Source organism: Vulpes lagopus, chromosome 7 (genome assembly GCF_018345385.1).
Source record: "Vulpes lagopus strain Blue_001 chromosome 7, ASM1834538v1, whole genome shotgun sequence".
Lineage (NCBI taxonomy): Eukaryota > Metazoa > Chordata > Mammalia > Carnivora > Canidae > Vulpes > Vulpes lagopus.
In genome coordinates this window covers 129,076,219-129,096,345 of record NC_054830.1, presented here as the reverse complement: position 1 = coordinate 129,096,345, position 20,127 = coordinate 129,076,219, and the positions used below count along the sequence as shown (strand labels likewise).

General features: G+C 49.6%; 1 protein-coding gene across 2 annotated transcripts in view; it reads left to right on the top strand.

Annotated features, from left to right (window-relative positions):
- ADAMTS2 (ADAM metallopeptidase with thrombospondin type 1 motif 2) overlaps positions 1-20,127 on the top strand; it is a 231,809-nt gene that overhangs the window by 128,126 nt on the left and 83,556 nt on the right. For both annotated transcript variants that reach the window (XM_041761970.1, XM_041761971.1), the window contains exon 4: positions 7,335-7,537. In XM_041761970.1, the coding sequence (XP_041617904.1) occupies positions 7,335-7,537 (203 nt within the window). The remainder of the gene's footprint in view (positions 1-7,334; positions 7,538-20,127) is intronic.

The window sequence follows — 20,127 nt, the reverse complement described above, 5'->3', positions numbered from 1 at the left end:
GGCCTGTAGAATCTTCTCTGTTCTGAAATACTATGATGGTGTGCCACAGTGCAGGTCTACTTCCTTCTATGGTCCTAGCTGGGCCCTTATGCCTTCCCATTCTGAGAAACTTTCTTGAATTATTTCATAGTTTCTTTCCCTCTCTGTTTTCCCTTTTCTGTCTTTATGAAGTTTCTGTTGTATGGATGATACACCTCCAGGCTGGTCCTCTAATTTTCTTGACTATTTTCCATGATTATTCAAGTCTCTTTGTCTCATTGTTTTACTTGCTGGAGGATTTCTCAACTTTATCTTCTCAGTCCTCCCATTGAGTTTATAATTTCTGCTGAAATAGTGTTAATCTCAAAGGACCTTTTTCATTATTCCCATCCTATCCTCGTTTAATGGATGTAATATCTTCCAGCTCTCTTCTCAGATATTACTGATGATAGATTTCCCACACCTTCCTGTATAGTCTCTTTCTCTTCCACTTTCTTCCTGTTGGAATGTTTGCTTCATCTTGGCCTCCATCTGTCATGTCTGGGGCTGCCCCAGGAGAGGCAGCAACAAAAGAAGTGAGTGGGAGCTTGATGCATGGAGACACAGTGAACCATGGATGGCGATACTGCCTCTTTGTCCTTGGTTGATCAGATTCCCTAGAGAAGACCGTTCCTAATCGCCTGCTGAGGGGGTAAAGTCTTGACCTCCAACATTCTGGGAGTGAATTGTGGAAGGGGGCTAGTGCCTCAGCATTAATCCTTCTGGTTTTAGTTTGGTGCCTCTGCTCTCAACCACACCTGTGCCTGCAGCCCAGAGACCTTCTTTTCCTCCTTTCCGAGAGAGAATGAGCTTCCAGACCAATGCCAATGTTAGTTATCAGGGCTGTTCCTGGGGCCCAGTGTATGGGCAGGGGATTTGGCATCAGTCACCAACTTATTCCAATCTGACCTTCACTGCCACATCCAGAAGCATGTAGTACCTTTGGTGGATTTTACGATGCAGACTTGGTTCTCTTCACTGGCAGCTTGGGGATTCAACTTTCTCAGATATACTCAGTCCATTACTATGAGACCATCTGCTTTCCAGCCTCCAACAGTTCTGTTCATTTTTCTTCAGCTACTCTCCTTGTCCTTGTAGCCTTGTGATTTAAAAAAAAAATCACTTTACCAAAGTTGTAATGGGGTTCAACCTCTCATTTCAACCAGAAGTCCCTGCTATGCTTGCATATGTTTTGGGACTTTGTGTTCAGTACCATTGGTCTGGCTATCCTGACACCAGTGTCACTGTGCACTAATGTTTTGTAATATTAAACATGTGAACATATTAAACATACAAACGATGTAAACATATTTTGTAATATGTTCGGTTAGTTTGAAAGATAAGTACCTCCCGTTATTATTATTTTTTCAAGATTTTCAAGATTTTTCAGGCTATTCTCTCATAGATAGTCTTTTGGTTACATCTGAGAGTTATTTTGTTGGGTTTTCAGAATCCTCTGATGGAGATTGTGTTAAGTTTGTACATGGATCTAGAGGAGAATCAACTTGTCATCGAGGATAGCATTGTTGTGTCTCCAATTATTGAGGTCTCCCTTTGTACTTTTGGAGGGTTGTAAACTATATCATACCACTCTTTGTGTGGTCTTTATACATTCGTTCTTTTTGTTTATTCCTAGATATTCTGTGGGGTTTGTTGCTATAGTTGATAAGCCCCTTTTCCCATTCTGTTTCCTAGCTAGAAAGAAAGATATTGGGCTTTTGCCTACCTATTGTACATGGGATGAGAAACATCTATTCCTTGTAGTTTGGTAAAACTGTCCTATAAAACCATCTGGGCTTTTCTTTGACTACTTTCTCAATTTTTTCTCAGGTTTTTCTGATTTCCTAACTGAGCCAGCAATTAGAATTTATATTCTTCATGTCATCTCAGCTAATTAAAACTGTCTCTTTAATTTCTGGTATTTGGGATTTGAGGGCATTTCCTCTTCTTGTTTTCTCTGATTTTATCTCATGGTGGTGACCATGGACATGATTTTTGCGTTTTCTTGCTGTCCTAATACATGGTCAAATTTGGGACGTGTTCCGTGTGTGCTTGAAATGAGCATGCTTTCCAGTTGCTGGGCTTAAGCACTAGATCATCTCAGTAATGCAGATCCCTTCCTGACAGCCTACCTAGTGTTTAATCTAATTCATCTATTGTTTTCTGGAATAAATGTATAAAAATGCACAGAGAGCTGTGGTTTGTCTGTTTTTCCTTAGGAAACAAATTGAAGCTTTGCTGGGTGCATAAAGTTTCATATCTTTTATATCTTCTCAATGCTGTTGATTGGTTTGTCACGTTAATGCCTTGGATTATATTTTATCTCATAAATATGGTTATTTCTGCTTTTTTGTGGTGGTTGTTGTTGATAATTACATGGTACCTCTTTCGTTGCCCCCACCCCCGTTTGTTTTAACTCTGCCTGGGGCATTTTATCTTAGTTGTGTCATTTGTATAGCTAGATTTTGTGCCAGCTCCTCCTCCTCCTGTTGGGCCCTGTGTTCCCTCCCATTGCCTCTGCCCTGGCTCCTTTTGTTCCCACCCCTGCCATGACTTGTAGGGTACTCAAGTACTACAAGGGTAACTGAGGCACACAAGACCCCATGGCCTCTGTCTTCCAAGATGGGAGAGGCCTTTAACGCCCAAGCAAATTTCACAAATGAATGGTGTGTTTTAGGAAGGAAGAAAGCAAAATGCTGTCAGGGAGACATTGGGGGAGGGGCATGCCTATTTTAATTAGGATGAAATAAGCCTCATTCCCCTGGGGAGGTGACCTTTCAGTTGACACCTGAAGGATGAGAAGGAGCAGGTTCAGTGAGAAATGGGGAAACGATGATTCCACGGATAGGGGACAGCAGGCTTCCCTTGTCACTGAGAAGCATCTTCTCAAGGCTGTGTGCACCCCATCCCCCGCAGATATGCAGCCAGCTTCGTGGGAGAGGCAGATGGGTACCAAACGTGTCCCTCAGGCCAGTGCAGGGGGCTGCAGACCTCCTTCCCTCTGGGCCTTTTGAGGGACTCCTGCTGGGCCTGGTGGGGAGCGCCGACTTTGGGTGGGAGCAGCCGCAGCAGCAGCAGGAAGGGAATCCCAGGTGAAGAGGTCATTGTGGCCCAGTCCTGGCTGTGGGATCTGCAAATGCCCAGGGACAGCAAACACGCAGGTGCCCTTCAACCAACAGAATCAGTGCCTGCCATGCAATGCTCCAGAGGCCTTTGCAGACTCAAGACCTGGGGGCTTTCTTCTCCAGGCTAAATGTTTCTGTTTCTACCTGTTTTGGTTCCCCCAACCCATTCCTCTGTACTGGTGAAGTGTGGGGATGGCTCTGGGGCATGTTAACAACATGGGATCCCAGGGGCCAGGGCAGTCCCCAGCTCCTCCCTGGCTTATCTAAATCACTTAATCTTTCTGCTCTATGGGTTCCTTGATGCTAAAATGGGGACAGAAATAAGGATGATGAGGTGCCTTCTCCTCATTATGGGGATCAGATGGCTGCTCGGGTGGCAGAGGTTTGTCCCTGACTCCAGGCCCAGATGTGGGGGTTGGTGCAGATGGCACCCTGTGCTCCACCAGCTTTGGATAAGTTTGGCCACTATGACCCACTGATTCCCCTGGAGGACAGATGCTTTGGGATTCCCTGGATCCAATTCTGTTTGCTCTTCTCTTGTCCTTTCCTTGATCATCTGAGGTGTCTTGCTTGATCCCCTCTGGAGACTCAAAAACTGAGGGCGGCTCTTGGAAGCTTCTTGCCATGTTATCAATTGCCTGAGACAGGAGCAAAAAAAGCCCAGTTGCCCTGCAGAAGAGTCCCCCCAACACAGGGCATGCTGGGAACTAAAATCCCTGTGGTTATGCATTAGAAAAATAGGGTTCCATTACAGATGCATCCAGTTGGGGGGTGGGGTGGGCTTGGCCTGCAGGGATGCAGTCTTCTGTCTACCATGGATCAGCCACCCATGGGAACCAGCAGCCACCGGTGGGGGAGGTGTGTGCGGAGGGCAACAGGAGCCAGGGCAATGCTGTCCTCACACCTCAGCAGGAGGTGGGCAGTGTTGACAGCTTGTTATCCTGGCCTGAGCCAGTAGTGAGGGATGGAGCAAGAGCAGGGTGAACTCTCTGTCACTGTGGCTTAGCACATGGTTGCAGGCATGCAGGGGCTCCAGGGGTTGAGGGGAGCATGGCAGTGAGCCCACCTCTGACCCTAAGGGACCAACAGAAGCAGAGGGCCTCAGGCCAGGGAAGCAACCAAGTGCACATGGACAAGCCCAGAAGGCCAGCGTTGGTGTCAGGGAATTACTAGGCGGCTGACCCAGGACCAGACGGGAGCTGAACTCCCTGCAGCAGGACGTGGCTTGAGAGACAGGCCTGCTAGGACCAGGGTGTGGTCGGTCGGGGTCTCTGCATGGCCTGGGCTTTAGGACTGAGCCCATTTCTGGGAAACTGAAGAAATACCCAAGATTGGCACGGTGGAAGGAATGTCAGCCTGGCTGCTGGGTCTGTCAGTGCTCATGTGGCCTTGGGCCGTCTTGGCAGACCCCGCAGATCCTGGGGTTGCTCCTATGTCCTGCCAGGCCTGAGCAGGGAGGAGGCTTCCAGGGGCCGGGCTGCAAGGCAGGGTTGTCACCTGCCTCTCCTCATCTGCACTTTGCCCTTGGGCTTAGGTCTTGGGGGAAGCTGTTCTAGAACATAATGTCCAAGTCACCCCCCCAAATCAGCATAATTAAAGTAATAACTTGAGCAGTAGTAATTATGCTTGAGATAAAATTGTCATTTCTGTTGCATCTTTAAGAAATGTTGCTGTTTTTAATGGACCTGTAACATAAATGTAGCTAAATACTGTGCTTGCTTGGCAGAAGCAGCTACAAGATGTGTCCCAGCCAGCTCTGGCTTGGTGGCAGCCCCTTTACCCTCCCACCCACAGGGAATATTGGGAGGGATATACTGCGTGGCAGCTCCCAGGGTTAGGGGCAGGAGCATACTATGATGCCTTTGGGGGGTCAGGAGGGCAGTGAGGGTCTCGGGCAGGTGGCCTGGGGACATGGTCCCCGTGGGTCCTACCTCCAGGCATGGCTGTCAATCCGCAGCCTGGTGTTACCTGTTCATCACCTCCTCAAGAGAAGATGGCTCTTCTAGATTTTGTTTAACATGAACTCTCCCAATTTTGAAATACTGTCAATCAAATAAGGTCTTTTTAAAACACCACATGGCCCTAGTACATGCCTCTCTGGTCTGGTTTTGCCCGGGGACCACCCGTCAGTGACCCTTGGCTTGAGAGGGGCAGAGGGTAACATCTAGCCTCTTCCCCAGGGAAGGTTTTTTTTTTTTTTTTTTAATGGAAATTACCATTTTTCTGCTTCTCAAGGTGGTTCTAAAGGTGAGCTGTCCCTGCTTGTTGGAAATGCAAAGAAATAAATGTATAAAAATAGAGTAGCAATTCCTCAAACCCCCTGTCAGATTTAAGTAGCTGGTGTCTCCTCTGGGAGTGGCAAAGATGGCCCTGAATCATCTCCAGGAAGCCCAGCAGGATGATCAGCTCTGAATGGGCGCTGCCTGTATGCCTGCCTTCCCAGTGTCCCCAGCCCTGGAGGAGCCTGGGCAGCATCTGCCAAGTGCGAGCGTGTGTGTGGGGGTCAGGGTGCCCTGGGGGATAGCAGGGCTAGAGCAGGGGGCACAAGGACCCCAGGAAGTACAGGAATGCCAGCAGTTGCTCAGCCCTGGCCCGACTTCACCTCCTTTACCTCCTTCACCTCCTTTACCTTCACTTTCCCTTCTTGATAGGTCTGTCCCAGGCCGGTGGCAGGTTTGTGCCTCTCACCTAGCAGACAGCAGGTGCAGAGCAGAGAGCTCCTGGCCAACAGTCTGCTGTGCTGGAGTTTCATTAGTCTTTCTGTCTGTAAAGAGGGGACAGCAGTGTACAGCACAGAGGCCCGTCTGTCAGCCCTGGCTGAGGAGACATATGCACAGGGCTGAGTGGTGGGGCAGGACTGGCGGGCAGGCTGCCTCCCTGGACTGGGAGCTGCCACGCTCCTTTCAGAGGCTTCGTTCTGCCTCCAGCATCTGCTGTGTGCCACTGTGACATGGAGGGATTTCTTCCTTCTATCTGGAGGAGGCAGCAGACCAGAAGCTTTGGGGACGAGTGAGAATTATTCTGGAAGACTCTTTGTAGAGACATGGTGCTGCCGGGAGCATGGACCCCACCTCCAGTAGCAGAGGCTGCAGGGACTGGACACCATAGCCTGGGTTGGTGATGGCCTGATGACCTGAGATCCCAGGTCCTTCCCAGGGCAGGTGCCTGGGAATGCCAAGGAGAAGCTAGACCCTGGGGTTAGGGCCCCAGCACAGACACAGAGACCAAGACAGGGATGTGGGGGGCTTCCAAAGGCTTTGGCACTGGAACTTAGCAGGCAGTGTGGTCTGGGGCTGCTGGCAATGACAAAGGTCAGCCTGGTCAGCTCAGCTGTGACCCTGAGAGTGCAGACAGGGAAGGGCTGGGAGTGGGAGCTCTAGTCCAGGGTAGGCTCCAGGCCCTGGTGGCAGAGGAGGAGAAGAGAGCTGAGGCAGATCCCACAGCTGTGAAGACAGTGAGATGATATTCTGGGGTCCTTGGCTGAGGCCCCTTGGGCCCCCTCCCCCACCCCGGCTGACTTTGGAGAGCTGTCACCAGAGGGCCATGGTCCCTGCACAGTTGAGTCACATAACTACCCATATCCTCAGCTTGTGTCCAGGGGTAGGCATAATTCACTGGGGAGGGGCGCCAATGGGAGGTATCAACCCTGGAGTGGGGTAGGTGGGCTTGGTCCACAGATGAGGGGCCTTCCTTCAGCAGAGGAAGGTTTCAGAAGGGGAGCTGCCTAAGGAGATGATGTGGGGACACATACCATCAGGTCTGGGTCTCAGTCTCCCTGGTTATCATGTGGTGGCCACACCAGGGACACCAGACCTTTGACACCTGAGCAGCCCTTCTTGGGTATTCAAGTATGTGAACGGGTGAAAAGAGCTGGCTCTGGTCATACACTTTCCCAGCTGGGCATCCCAGCTTCTCAGCCTCTCCATTCATCCCTTGGTGTCAGGCCCTAGGCTCTGTGATGGCTGAGGCATTGGTTTGTATGCTTCTGGGTCCGAGCCCATTTGGCATGCACCCTACCCCCTCTGAAACTTGGTTCATTCTTCTGTAAAATGGGGACAGTTTGGGTCCTGTGAGTTTTCAATAATGATGGCCAGGCTGGTGCCGAGTTGCACCCAGCTGGGGTATTGCCATGTTTGGATGTACCTGGTAAGTCTGGGCTGCTACTGCAGACTGTGTCCTCTGTCTTTCTAGGGGCCCTGCTGGGCAGCCTGGATAACCTCAGCCATGCCCTGGGTGTCCTGGAGAAGCATGTCAATGGCTCAAGGCGCAGGACACGAAGGCATGCTGCCGACGGTGACTACAACATTGAGGTCCTGCTGGGTGTGGATGACTCTGTGGTCCAGTTCCATGGGAAGGAGCATGTGCAGAAATACCTGCTCACACTCATGAACATTGTAAGTAGGAGCCGGTGGTGGGGGTGGAGCAGCGGGGCTGAGGGACAGGTAACCAAGTCCGGGGGCAAGGCCCCCCAAGGCCCCAGTGGAGAGGTAGGTCAGGGGCAAGAGGATGCGAACGAGCTGATGGCTAGGCAGAGAGATCTCTGCCCACCTGTCCACCTTCTTCTCTGCCTGCCTTAGGTGAGTCATTGACTTTCTGGAATTCAGCCCTCTCATCTACAAGGTGGGGCCAAAGTCAGTTAGATTTGCAGAGTGTGTTTTACTTTGGACGGTTGTCACATTTAATCTCATCTTATTTTTGAAAAGTGTAGTAATAATAAAACAACCATGATGCCTACAGTCATTGAGCTCCTATGAGTGACTGTGTGCCAGGCGCGTGCTGGGCATTTACCGTGCGTTATCATAGGCAGTCTTCACACTAACTCTATGAGACTGCCTTGAAAATATGCACTCCTCTCCAAGCATTACACGGCCTTCCAGCCCGGTTGAGAGTCCTGCTGAAGGAGGACTGTCTTCTGTAGTCACATCAACTCTTCTGATACCAGATCTATGGGTTTTCTGCACCAAGCGCTTCCGATGCTAACTACCCAGAGTTAACATGGACCCCATGGGGTAAGGGCTCAGTCCCACAAGACTGGCCCAACTACAGCCTGGTTAGAAGACCCAACCAGCGATAAGTCGAAGGAACCCCTCCTCAGTTTCACATGTTTGCAAGAACAGTTCACAGAACTCAGGAAAACCCAACTCACTATCGCTGGTATATTATAAATGATGCAACTCCAGAGTAGTCACATGGCAAAGATGCATGGGGCAAGGCAGGTGGGAGGGGGTTGAGAGCTTCCCTGCCCTTTCTGGGAGCACTACACCCCAGCACCTCAGTGTGCTCACTAACCTGGAAACTCTCAGAACTCCATGGTTTAGGGATTTTGTGGAGATTTTATTGGCTGTGGGTGATTGAACTCAATCCCCAGATCCTCTTTATCCTTAGAAGCCTGAGACAGGGACAGAGGATGGGTGCTGGAAGTTCCAACCTTCTGATTGCCTGGTTGGTGCCTCTGGCAGCAGTCCCCCCATCCTGAAACTATCTAGAGCCCACCAAGAGTCACTTCATTAGCATAAACTCAGGTAACGTTGAAAGAGGCTCATTAGGAATAACAAAACTGCTTCTGTCACCCTGTCCCTGGGACATTACAGGGTTTAGGAGTCCATGCCAGGAACTGGGGGGCAGAAACCAGTATATATTTATTATTATGTCACACTTGGGTTGACTCCTGGTCCCATCATTACCTGGTGTGGAGGGTCCCTCTGTCACACATGCCTCGTGCTGCATGAGCCAATAGGAGGAAGGCTTGAACTTTCTCTTGGTCTGGTCAGGTAACTTCATTTACACCCTTGTGCTCCGACTGTACCCCAACTTTGGATAATAGGATGGTTTGGTTAGTTTCTTGAAAAACCTGAGAAATACAAAAATTCTCTAAATGGAAACATTTTGTCACAGCATAAAAAGGATTTTAGGAGATAAATTGGAGGAGCTGAGGAAGAGTAGTTGGGTCAAGTCCTTTCTCCCCTGTGGCATAAAGCGAGCGTTTATGGGATGTATGCTTGTCCCAGGGCATGCCAGCCAGCCTGGGGCTCAGGGAGAAGGGGGGATGTTTGCCCCTCTAACCGGAGCTCCCCTCCCGCATGGTGGGGTAGGTGAGGCACCCTGTTTGAGAGTGCTTTGCCCTGACAGTTAATACCCTGTCAAGCTCTGTGTCCTCCTTCAGGGCCATGTATACCTGGGAGAGAATTCCGAAGTCCTGGGGAGGAGGGAGATTGAGGAATCGTGAGTCCGTGAGAAAGGGTGACCAGCCAGAGCAGCGCCGTCCAACAGAACCTTCTACAATGCTGGAAATGCTCGAAATTCTGCCCTGTCCAGTGCAGCTACCACTAGCCAGCCCTTGAGCACTTAGAATGTGGCTGACATGATGAGAGAACTGAATTTTTATCTTATTTTATTTTCAATAGACTTTTAAATCCTAATTAAAAAATTTTTTTTGACTGTGGTCAAATACAAGTAAAATTTACCACCGTCACCATTTTAAAGTGTGCAGTTCAGTGGCATGAACTACATTCCCACCGTTGCGCAGCCATCCCCACAAGTCTTTCATCCTGCAGAGCTGAAACTGTCCCCATCGGACACTAACCCCCCCTGCCCCCTTCTCCAGCCCCCAGCAACCACCATTCTATTTTTGTCTCTATGATTTTGACTACTCTGGGTACCTCATATAAGAGGGATGTTTGTCTTTTTGTGACTGGCTTATTTCACTTAGCAGAATGTCCTCAAGGCCTATCCGTGTTGTGGCATGTGCCAGAATGCCCTTTTTTTTTTAAAGGCTGAAGCATATCCCGTTGTGTTTATTCATTCACCTGTCGAGGAGTCCTGGAGCTGCTCCACCTCTTGGCTATTGTGAAAAATGTGGCTGTGCACACGGGTATACAAGTATCTCTTCAGGTCCCTGCTTTCAGTTCTTTTGGGCATATACCCGGGGGTGGAATTTTTGGATTATATGGTAGTTCTATTTTTTACTTTATGAGGAACCTCCCTACTGTTGTTGTCCCCAGCAGCTGCCCCAATTTACCTTCCTTCCCAGCAGCGCCTCAGGGTTCTGGTTTCTCATCCTCACCAACACTTTTTCTTTTTCTTTTTGATTATAGCCATTCAATGGGTAATTTGTAATTAATTTACATTTGGCTTTAAATCACCATTGTGACCAGTGGCTACTGTGTTGTGGCCCTGAGACCCTAGGGTACTGGCTCATCTGGAGCTGCAGCCAGAGCCCTGAGTGGCCCTGGAAGCCCTGGCCAGAGCAGGTCTCCCTCTCCCTGCAAGTACACAGCTGGTTATGGGGCCTCCCAGCCCTAAAGCCAAATCAGCAATGTGGAGGACAGATGTGGCAGCAGCTGGCCCTGACTGTGCTCCAAGTGAGGCATTTGGTCAGCTGTGAGGTCATCCGGGGCGAAGGCGGAAACACTTCCAGTGTCTGAGGCTTGGGGACCAGCTCTGGATGGACACAGCCTGTCCCCTGAAGAAGATCATAAAGGCCCTGGGAGGAGGGTCTGGTGAAGGTTCTGGTGGCAGGAGCCTGGGAGTGCAGGCTCTGAGGAGGGGCAGAGGCCCAGGTGGACAGAAGGCAGGTGCAGTTGGACCCTGACAGCTGGAAGCTGGGCTGGTTTCCTTCATCATTCAGGGTGATTCTGCCTCCAGGGCTCCCTTTGGGGTCTCTTTGTGGCAGAATCTGGGCTGGGATGTGTGGGTCCTGGTGTGACATAGACGTTTGTTTCCTCAGATATCCACTCGCTCCCCTACCTTGTACCTATTCAGTGTGTCCCCTCTCTCTGTTTCTTTCCCTAACACGGTGACCTTGGGAGCCATATGTCCTAGTAGGTGCAGGTATAAAATGGGCCAGAATCATTCAACCTGCAATGGACTGTGATGTGTATAAGGAAACACATGCCAGGTTTATTGTGTTAAGCTATTGATATGGTGGAGACTTTGTTATGCAGCATAGCTCATCCTATGCTGACTAATACAGCTGGCACCTGACCATTCAGTCAACAGATGTTCACTGGGCATCTTCTATATGTCAGGCAAGGGGTATAGCCACAAGCATGACAGGACATAGCCATAGCATTCTGGTGGGGGGCATAGACAATATTCAAGCAAAGAGATAATTTCAGATAAAGACAATGAAAGAAATACAAAGGTGAGGTGGAGAAGGACTGGGAAAGGTAAGCCACTTTATGCAGGTGGTCAGTGAGGACGTGCATAGAAAGTAACATTGGAGCTAAGAATTGAATGATAGTGGGTGTCTGTGGGAAGTGGCAGGATAGAGTGTTGAAAGGAAACAGGTGGTGCAAAGGCCCTGAGACAGGGGTGAGGTCAGCACATTTCAAAGTGTGAAAAAGAGCTGGTGTGGGGGAAAAAGGGGCCCAGGTAGGAAGAGAAGTTGCAGTTGAGCAGGAGCAGTCACTGGATGTGGAGAGGGACTTGAATGTGACCCTAAGGGCAGTGGGAAATCACTTAGAGGTATCACTTTTTTCCTGCATTTATGGACAAGATATTTTATTCCCTTTTTTCATAGAGAAATGGGAGTTAATCAGTCTGTCCCTCTCTCCATGTCAGACACTCTGGAGGGTGAGAAGGGTTGGAAATGTTTGCTGAGCATCACAAGAGCCACCTGGGTGCAGAAAATGTCTCCGGGCATTCAGACTCCCCACCCCTACCAGCCCATTCCAGCATCTCCTGCCAGATCCCATTTCCTTCTTTTCTTCTCTAAATCATGAAAATAACATTCTTTGTTTATTAAAAGATACTGTACCTAACACAGACAACATATTATTTAGGATGGAAAATTAGAATATATTCCTGCAGGTATGTGAATATTTTCTCCTACCAATGAGGCCTACTACCTCATTTTGTTTTTGTTTTTATTTTATTTTATTTCTCTAAAAGGTTTTATTTATTTATAAGAGACATACAGAGAGAGACAGAGACATAGGCAGAGGGAGAAGCAGGCTTCCTGCAGGGAGCCTGATGTGGGACTGGATCCCAGGACCCCAGGATCATGACCTGAGCCAAAGGCAGATGTTCAACTGAGCCATCCAGGCGTCCCACCTGCTGCCTCATTTTAATGATGGCATCATATTGAATCACATAGCATACTTTTTATGTAATTGATTATTGATATGACATATTCATATAACAAAATTTATTTTCTCTATTAGAGGTCAGATTAGCCACTAGCTGTAATGAATATCAGCTAAATCTATTACTCCTTTACTATTTCCTTAAACTGAGTCCCTAAAAGTACAATGCTTGGTCAACAGGTATGTACATTTTATTTTATTTTAAAAGATTTTATTTATTAATGAGAGAGACACACACAGAGAGAGACAGAGACACAGGCAGTGGGAGAAGCAGGCTCCCCATGGGGAGCCTGATGTGGGACTTGATCCTAGGACCCTGGGATCGTGGCCTGAGCCAAAGACAGATGCTCAACCACTGAGCCATCCAGGCATCCCAATATGTGCATTTTAAAACTTTCTGTGCCAGAATGTTCTCTGTAAGGGTTTAACCTATTCACACTCCATTGAGCAAATGCCTGTCTCCTCTTCTCATAGCACTGAATTCTTTTCAGCTATGGTAATTTGAAAGCTACAGCTGGGATATACTTTTTGTCATTAAGTTGTATTTTTTTTAATGTAATGAGGTTGCATCTGTAAAAAAATATCTATGTACCTTAAAACAGCAATCATTTTCCATGTTTAGGGTAGGCCTATTCATGTCCTTTATTCTATTGGGATATTAGTTTCCTTCTTGTTAATTTGAAGAACCTTTATATTAGCATAGGCTAACTTTTTTGTTTGTCATGTGGGTGGGAAATATCCTCCATACTTTTGTTCTTTGCCCTTTGTTTTGTTTGGGGCAGTTTGCAATGGTTTACATTTCTGTGTATAGTGGTATCCTGACATCTTTCTCTCCTCAGCTTTTCCCTTGGGTGCTGTGTTTAGCACTTCATGCTCTCCCCCAGAAGTTAATCTTCTGGAGCTTTACTCTGGTTGCTCTGGCAGATTCGCATGGCTTGTTGTCAGCAGCATCATTTCCCAAACCCACGGCCTTGCACTGATCACCTGGCCCTTCTTGCTGCGTTCTAGCCGCCACAGCCCCACACTCAGAGTGTCTTCTGTTACCAAACTTCTGGGGCCCAGGGCCAAGTAAAGATGTGGCTCTTTTGTTCAGAGATGAGGAAGAAATGCCACAAAAGGTACATATGAAGCCTTTCCCTTTTCCTCTGATCTCTGTTTCTCAGCATGTCAAGATTTAAAAGTTTTCTACTGATTGTTGCTCTAAGGAATGAAAAATTAGAATTTTAAATTATTTTTTAAAAGATTTTATTTATTTATTAATGACATACACACACACACACACACACACACACACAGAGAGAGAGAGAGAGAGAGAGAGAGAGAGAGGCAGAGACACAGGCAGAGGGAGAAGCAGGCTCCATGCAGGGAGCCCGACATGGGACTCTATCCTGGGTCTCCAGGATCACGCCCTGTACTGAAGGCAGCACTAAACCGCTGAGCCACTGGGGCTGCCCTAATTTTAAATTATTATTATGAAATTTACCAACTATTTTTATATTGTACAAAGCTTATTTTATTTTATTTTATTTTTTTTTTTAATTTTTTTTTTTTTTTAATAAAGCTTATTTTAAATGAAGCTATTACAGCATTTAACTTGGATGTGGAATCACCAAAATTAAACAGATTTGTATTTTGTGGCTCGTGCTCGGAGGGTGCCAGAAGTTCAGGCAAAACACAAGCCAGACTCAGAAAAGGTTGGAAGGAGGAAGAAAGAAGCCCCCAGGAATGGAGACAGTGAAGGGAGCACTCCCTTAAGCACAGATTCTCATAGGTGCCCCAGGGTCCCAGCTAGCAACATGGGCTATGCCCTCTGGGCCTGCCAGCTGCTTTGTCCCCCACCTGCTGCCACTGGAAGAACACATCATGCTGTGCCCTGGCATGGGGTGGGGTCTGGGAATATTGAAACCAGCATCTCTCCTTCTCCTAGGCCCCTACCCCCACCCAGGGCAGATGGTCAAGGTTCTTTACACTTCAGTACCTGGACAGGGTTGTGTGAGGCGCTCACCTCCACCAACACTTGTGTGGAGCTGCCTGCCCTGGGTGGGACCACTACTGCCATGTCCTGGTCCGAGAAGCCACAGGGCACGTGTACCCTTCTTGCACCTGTGGGCAGGCCCCTGCCCAGAGCAGAGGGTGGCCGTGATCAAAGGGTGGGGAGTGGGTGGCCAGGACCTTGTCCTGTGCAGGCGTGACCACATGTGAGCCAAGACTTCACTATCACATTGGACTTTACTTACAAGACACAAATTCAAAGGTAAAATGATGAAGAATTTCAAGACAGCAACCACAGAGCATTAAACCCCAAGGGCAGGGCCTTTGTGGGTACGGGCCTTGGTCACTGGCCTAGGAACTTGGGAACATGAGCTCTGCCCTGAGACCCCACAGCCTGGCCCAACCATCCCCATATACATGATGTGGCCTGTGCTTCCTGCATTAGGGCCCCATTTTCCATGGCCCTTCTCTATCCTCTGCTTGTCCAGAGGCTCAACCCAAAGCTATACCCACTCTCGGCTTTCTGCCCAGATGAAGAAGGCTGTGCCTAAGAGGGTGCTAAGGCCTTCTGAACACAGGCCAGGTTGTGGGTGGTGGCTTCATCCTCTGGGGCCCTCACACTGGTTTCTAGCTCTCAAATCCCAGAGCCTCGAAGGTTGCTGGCAAACCCAGGATGAGGCCCCATTCCCTTAGCCCAGGGGTCCTTAGCCTAGTCAGAGAGGCTGGGAACTCCTGGGAAACCCATTTGAGAGGGTCTGTCCACTGCTCGAGGGAGGAAGGATCTCCTTTCCGGTGCTGGGAGGGCTGGGAGGGTGGAACTACAAGCCATGGCCAGATATGTGGCCCGTCTAGCCATGCTGGCTCCTCCAGGCCCCATCCCTGCACCACTGCTGGGCCCCACCCATCTCTCTGCTTAGATGTGACCCTCCACAGCTGGCCTCCCTCTGCTGTCATCCCACTCCTGTTCCTACTCCTCCCTGCCTTCTACCCTGGCTCATGCTGTGGCTTCCACTGACCCAGCCCTGGGATCAAGGAGCTTCCTTCTGCCTGGGATGCCCCTCTCCTACGGGCTCTCTCGGTACACTGGGAACCGCTGACTCTTTCTCCTTAGAAATGTGCTCCCTGCTATGTCTGGTGCTCCCAGGCTGGGCTTCAGACAACACGCCTGAACACACTTGCTGGCTCTACCAGGGAATCACCACATTTTCCCCGACCTGCTCTGCCAGCCCCTGAGCAAGTCTCTGCTTCCAAACTTGGTGCCGTAGCAGCGCATGCCAGGAGTCATGCTCATATGCAGCCTGAATGTTCATGGCACCTCCAGTTCCCTTGCCAGGCACAGATAGTGGCTTTTCTCCTGGCTCAGGTGACAAATATCTTGGGGGAAGACCAGAGCCTTGACTAAAGTAACATGTTCACACATGCATCTTTGAAAAGCAAAATTTTTGCCAGGACTTCCAGAAATCTACACCTTGGGCCCAAACCAGGGCTGCTTATGTGGTTTAGAGCCTTCAGCTGAAGCGCTAACCAGTGTTGCTCTGATGAGGGATGTCTCCGCCCGCCCCCCCACCCCCACCCCGAAGGTGGCTCAGGATCCTCTCTTTGCCTCTGTGAGCATTTGGCAGAGGCTGTGGAGGCCACCACTGTCTGCCCCAGAAGTGTCACCCTTTTTGTATGACAAACATTTTAAAACATCAATTTTATATCAAACTAGCCTTGGGCATATTACTAGGTTAAAGCAAAATTCACAGAACTTTTTAAGATAAACAGAGATTCTCGAGTAATGTTGCCAAAACTATAGCCCCAGGGCCAAATCCAGCCAGTTATCCTTTTTTAAACAAAGTTCTGGGATACAGCTACACCCTCATTTATGAATGGTCTGTGGATGCTTTGTGCTCTCACAGCAGAGTTGCTGGGACAGAGACATGTGGTCCCCAAGCCTGACAATACTCACTCCCTGGTGCCCACAAAATATTTGTTATCTGGCTCTAAAGAAATTCCTCCATACTTTGAGTTCCCCATGAGTTGTGGCCTCAGCTAGGTATAGAATGCGGACCAGATCCTGCCTTTTCCCTGTCTGGCAAAGTTCCCACCTTGCCCTGCCCTTGGTTTCTTCATCTTTGAACATTCCACATGCTCCAAGAACCCATAAAGGCCAGCACAGCCCCTAGGAGACAAGGTTCCCCTCACCCTTTTCAGACCACAAATCCTCTGCAGCTGGAGCAGCCCTTTCCTGCAGGCCACACCACCCTTAAGCTGAGCTCCACCCTCTCCCTGCTCAGACCTTAGTTCACCCCACTCCCACCCTAGCCTTGCCAGCTCAGTGGACCTGTGAGGTCACTTTGGGGATTCTTTCAAAAGCAATTAAAGGAGCTGATTTAATAATCATTTTTAAAACAGCAGAGTAAGAAGAACAGATTTCTGGGCAGACAGAGCTGTCTCTCCCAGCTGTGTTAACTGCCTATGTTCTGGAAGAACTCCTCAGCCCCCAAATCATCTCTTCTATGGAGGGCAGTCACATTCCTTAGGACCACAGAGAATTGTGCTCCACAGACTTCTGTGCTTTCATAGTAGAGGCCATACCCTTTGACCCCTCCTAGCATGGGGACAAGCCTCTGTACAGTATGTTCATAAACAAATTTTGTTGAATGAATGATTTCTCTCTGTGCCAGGATTCCAATATTTTTCCTTTTTTCTTTTCTAATTTAATCCAGAAATTGGCCTGGGTTTACCAAAGCCCTGCCAGGGTTTGCAAACAATCAAAGGCGTCCAGGCTCCATTTCTCACTAACTTCCAAGAATGTTGGGGCCTTGTGGTGATGGTGGGGAAGGCAGTGGCAGGTCAGGAATGTTTTCTGCTGGTCCCCGGGGGAGGCGGGTATCATCTCATGAACTGTCCCTGGAATTGCAAGCCAGCCAGGGTGAAGGTTCTGCCCCAAGTCCCTGTTCACGTGTCTCTGGTTCTGGTTCCTGGGAAAGAGAAAACCAGCTCTGGAACCTGACACTGAAACTGGCTTCCCGTAAGTTGAAGGGAAGTAAGCAGGGTTCTCTGGCAATGGGGGACACATTTGGGTTTGGGCTTGGCCAGAGCACAGGGTGGGAGAATGGGAAGCAGAAGTTCCCATTGTTGCACGACAGCTCCCCAGGCTTTGGGGCATGCTGATGCCATGGGCTGTAGCGAGACATCCTCATGTGTGTCCCACTGGCCTGAGAGCATGGCCCTGTGCTCTGCCAGGAGGTACAGCCATCAGGGCCGATGGTGTGTGCTTGAGAGAGGGCCACACTTTCATATGGAGCCAGGCTGGAGGATAGGCCCGGGTGAAGGTGGCTGTGGACAGTAGGGAGTGGTGGGGACTGGGGTGTCGGGAGAGGGCATGCCCCCGGAGATCTCCTCCTGGGTCCTGCTTGCTTGTGGTCATGGAGGAATGTGCAGACCCACTGTTGCCAGCTCTCTTTCTTTTCTTTTTTTTTTTTTCCCATGGGAAGTTGAGAATCCAACTTTTATGGGAAATCTAATTATTTTTCAATGTCAGCAATAAATTGGAATTAAGACCTCACATTGCACAAGTGAATCAGAACACGACCGCAGGACAAGTCTGGCCGGTCAGCTGGTGGATGGTTCCTTCTGGCCTAGAAGAAAGGAGGCAACTGCCTGCCCTGCTGTGTCCTGTGAGGGGGATAAATAGTGCCACCTCCCAGTGCTGGTGTGAGCATGACACCAGAAAAGTCCTTTGCAGAGTCCTGGGTCTGCAGAGAGTAGCCTGTGGACATGAGCTATTCCTGGCAACATGTTTGTGCATTGGGCACTCTCTGAACCCCTGATCTAAGTAGGGCCCCATTCTGGGCACTGGGGTACAGAAGTGAGTTGTCATTTTCCTGTGCTCAGAGAGTTTGGAACATGGGAGGGATGGGAGGCAAGGAGAGGAAGAGTAATTACGTCCTGGTTAATGCAAGCACTGATTGTATAAATATAGGGCATTCTGGGGTCATGGGGAAGAGCACCTGAGACAAGGGCCACTTGAGCTGCCCCTAAACAGAGGCAGGGGTTAATGAGGAGAGGAGCCTGGTGCGTGCAGGTGTTGCTGCAGGCGATAGGAGAGCATGTGCAAAGGCCCAGTGGCAGTACCACATCACAGTATGAGGTTGGACCCAGCTGGGGCATAGAGGGCTGGAGTCAGGCCGGAGATGAGGTTGGCAGAGCCTTTTGTGTCAGACTAAGGGGCATCAAAGGGCTGATTGATGCCTGTGGTGCCATACTATGACAGGGGAGTGATGAGGTTGTTCTGGAGTCTAAAAAGAGAAACTTCTCTCTCTGAGAGTGTGAGGCTTATGCCTTCTGTTATCAGAAACTTGTCGCCCCATAGCCGGAGGAGATGGAGTTTTTATGCCTGGCAGCCCCGTGTGAGGAGGCACCTCACATTATTCCCACATTGTTCCCAGTGGCCCAATGTGTGTTCCCTCTCCTGGATAAGCTCACCAAGGCTCAGAGAGGTTGGGTGGTGCAGCTGGGGCATGGCACATGGGATTCACGTACATGTGGGAAGACGGGCCCTCCGTGGCGACCTGGCCTAAGTACCTGTCCCTTTCTTGCCATTCTGGTCTGAAGAGCTAGTGCTCCTGGACCCTTGAGGAAGAGCCAAAGCATATCCTCAACTTGGCTATCTCTCGCTGATTTCCCAACAGCATTTGACATCACTTGCCCTTGCCCCAGACTGTTTTCCATCTACTGCTCTGACTCTCCTGGTTTTTCCCTTGGCTTTTCCATCTATTGTGCCTTCCTGTTTTCTCTAAGATTTGCTCACTCTCTCATTCACCCAATCAGTGGATGTTTAAAGAGCACCTGCACCTGCTGGGTGCCAGACACAGCTGCAGGTGCTGGAATGTGGTGCTGAGGAAGCCCAAGATGGGGTGGTGGTCCTGCCTGCACAGAGCCCACATTCCAGGGGGGGGCAGGGTGGACAATGGGGCAGTAAGCACCTCTCCCACCCCCCGCAGTGATGATGGCATAGGTGAAGAAAGTTCCAGTTGGGGGAGGGGCATGTACCATGGTCTGGCCTTACCTATACCTCTTCTTCCCTGGGGCGTGTGCCACCCCACCCCCACCCCCACCCCTAGGATTCTCCCCAGCCTCCCTCTCCTCTCTAGGAGGCTGCCTGACAGCTGATGTGGAAGTCTGGGAGCATCTTGCCCTTGGCCTCCCTGGGGGAGCTGATGGTTGTCAAAGCGGGAGTTAGAGGACCCGTGGACAAGGAGGGCCAGGCATCATCACTCCTCAGTGACAGCTAAAGGCAGCTGCAGACTTTGTCTCTGCAGACTCCAGCAAGGAGGTGACAGCTGAGCTGGAAAAGCAGCGAGTGTGGCACCACACTGGGCTCCAGGTCTGGGCCAGCTTAAGCTGTCGCTGCCAGCCTGCTCCCTCAGTTCCAAGTACCCGGGGGATCTTGGGGTACTCCCCTGCCAGAGGGGCGCTTGGTGACAGGTCTCAGGGGGATTAGGAGTTCACAGAAAGGTGTCACACATTTAATGTCAAATTCAGGGGGTCTTCTTACCTGATTTGCATGGTCAGCACCCATGCAAAGGGCCCAGCACGTACGAGGTGTTAAGTCAACATCTTTTGAATAAATAAGTGGGTGAATTCTCATAAAGTGACTATGGTCGTAGGACCATAGACTCCCATGAAAAAAAACAGACTCTTCCTGTCCATGGAAAAGATGTCCCAGCAGGCCAGCTGTCCTCATCCCTTCTTCCTTATGACCACAGCTTTTTCTCCACTGTAGACACTAGATGTTTGAATCATCAGGTCATAGGGATGCATGGTTTTAATTTCAGACTTGCCAAATCTTGCTCTAGAAAGCCTTTGCCTCAATTCCCACTTGTGCTTCAGTAGGTGAATTTCTCAATGTCGCCTAG